The following is a 1,835-nucleotide window of genomic DNA, read 5'->3' as shown; positions in this document are numbered from 1 at the left end:
ATTCTTATTCTACTATAGGAAAGCATTATTTGGTACAGGTGTGTATGTGGATGTACATGAACAGTATATATATATATTACCCGGATCATGTTGTGCTATGTACAGGTCTTTACAATTCTTCCTGAAGGTTAAAACAGTTCATTAGAATTCAAAATGCGTAATCATCTGAAAGTTAGCACTTGTTAGGCTTTTGTTGGCATCAGTGACTGGCATGTTTTATTGCAGCCCAGTTCCAGCCAGTGTTTGCCAACTTGTTCCAACAGAAGTCCAGCAGTAGGTGGGTAGAGTGCATGAAAACAGTGCCATGTTTCTCAATTGGAGACCCTGAAATAAGTGAAATTTCTAGCTGTTGAATAAATGTCACTCAAATGCAGTTTCTTGGCTTTTTCTTACACAGCGGGCAACTTTTCTTTTAAATTCTCCATTTCTGTCTTCCCTCCATTCTTTCGCAGCATCCACATTAGCAGGTGAGTCGCCATTAGGGTCTGCCAGCATCAAAATGACACTAATCATGATAGTTTCCACAGAGTGGATAGGGAGCCAGCGTTCCTCTGGTTTTTCATAACCATATTTATCCTCACCAGGTTCATGAAGAATAGAGATGCAAACATCACCATTTTTATCAACATTGGGGTGCCATATTTCTGTAATGAATTTCATTTTAGGAGGCCGGAGGGGATAATCTTTTGGGAAAGTGAGATGAGCCTTAAAAACACCACCTTCATAAAGTGTATCAGGAGGCCCAGTAATAAGAACTTCCCACCGGTAGAGATCATTGTCATCTATTAAACCTGCTGAAAAGCCTTCCACTGGATTTTTGTTGAGTTCTGTAATCCCAGCACTAGGGAGGCTGAGGTAGGAGGACCACCATAAGTCAAGGCCAGCCTGCACTATAAAGTTTTAATTTAGAAAAAAATGATTGTTTTCCGATGCTTAACTGCTGGGGCAACTTGGTTCCCTTGCACAGAGAGGGCATGAATGCCACAGGATCACCCCCACTTTCCTAGGCTCTCCCAAACACAAGGTCCTTTCGCAAGGTCCTTTCAATCCCCGTACCAAAACCTAATTTCTCATTCTTTATGGCTGAGTAATAATCAAACAATAACAAATGCCAGCAGGGCTGTGGGGAGAAAGGAACCCTTCTCCATTGTTGGTGGGAGTGCAGACTGGTGCAACCACTATGGAAATCAATATGGAGATACCTCAAAGAACTAGGATTAGAGGTATCCCTCTGCTGGGTATCTTTCCAAAAGAATTAAAAGAATCATACCACAGTGATATATGCACACCTATGTTTATAGCAGCACAGTTTGTGATAGCTAAAACTTGGAAACAGCCCATTTGCCCATTAGTTAGAAACTGGGTAAAGAAGATGTGGTTTTTCTATAAAACAAAACAATATTAAAAGACTCTCTGCTGCCCCCTACTCTTCACTTCCTTCAAATTTTAAATGAATGAAATTTGCCATCTCTTTCCACCTAGAGTGAGTATCTGTAATTTCAAGAAGAAATCACCTCTTATTGCATACCCAGCTCCCTGGTTCTCCCAGTCCAGGATTGTTTGGCTTTAACTTTTGGCCCATAGGAGGGAGAGAGAGAAAGAGAGAGAGAGAGAGAGAGAGAGAGAGAGAGAGAGAGAGAGAGAGAGAGAGAAGGAGAGAGAGAGAGAGAGAGAGTGTGTGTGTGTGTGTGTTCACATTCTTCAACAGCCACAGGTTGGATAGGGAAGGTAATATGGATATACTGCTTAAACAAACATCACTCAGGTTAGGGATGGAAGAAAGCCTAAATTCAAGCTGCTCACTTCTTAGATGAAGGAAAGGGCCTGGAGTAATA

The 1,835-nt window shown here is 41.6% G+C and overlaps 1 protein-coding gene across 1 annotated transcript; it reads right to left on the bottom strand.

Annotated features, from left to right (window-relative positions):
* Window positions 1-248: 248 nt before the first annotated feature.
* On the bottom strand, window positions 249-870 carry LOC104856705 (ubiquitin-conjugating enzyme E2 G1-like; the record flags this gene model as incomplete). The annotated part of the gene is made up of 1 exon (XM_033764015.1): window positions 249-870. A coding segment is annotated over one exon (510 nt), but the record flags the coding sequence as incomplete, so codon positions are not given.
* Window positions 871-1,835: the final 965 nt, after the last annotated feature.

This window comes from Fukomys damarensis, unplaced genomic scaffold (genome assembly GCF_012274545.1).
Source record: "Fukomys damarensis isolate Sample0158 unplaced genomic scaffold, DMR_v1.0_HiC HiC_scaffold_16, whole genome shotgun sequence".
Taxonomy (NCBI): Eukaryota; Metazoa; Chordata; class Mammalia; order Rodentia; family Bathyergidae; genus Fukomys; species Fukomys damarensis.
This window is presented reverse-complemented; position numbering and strand designations above follow the sequence as displayed.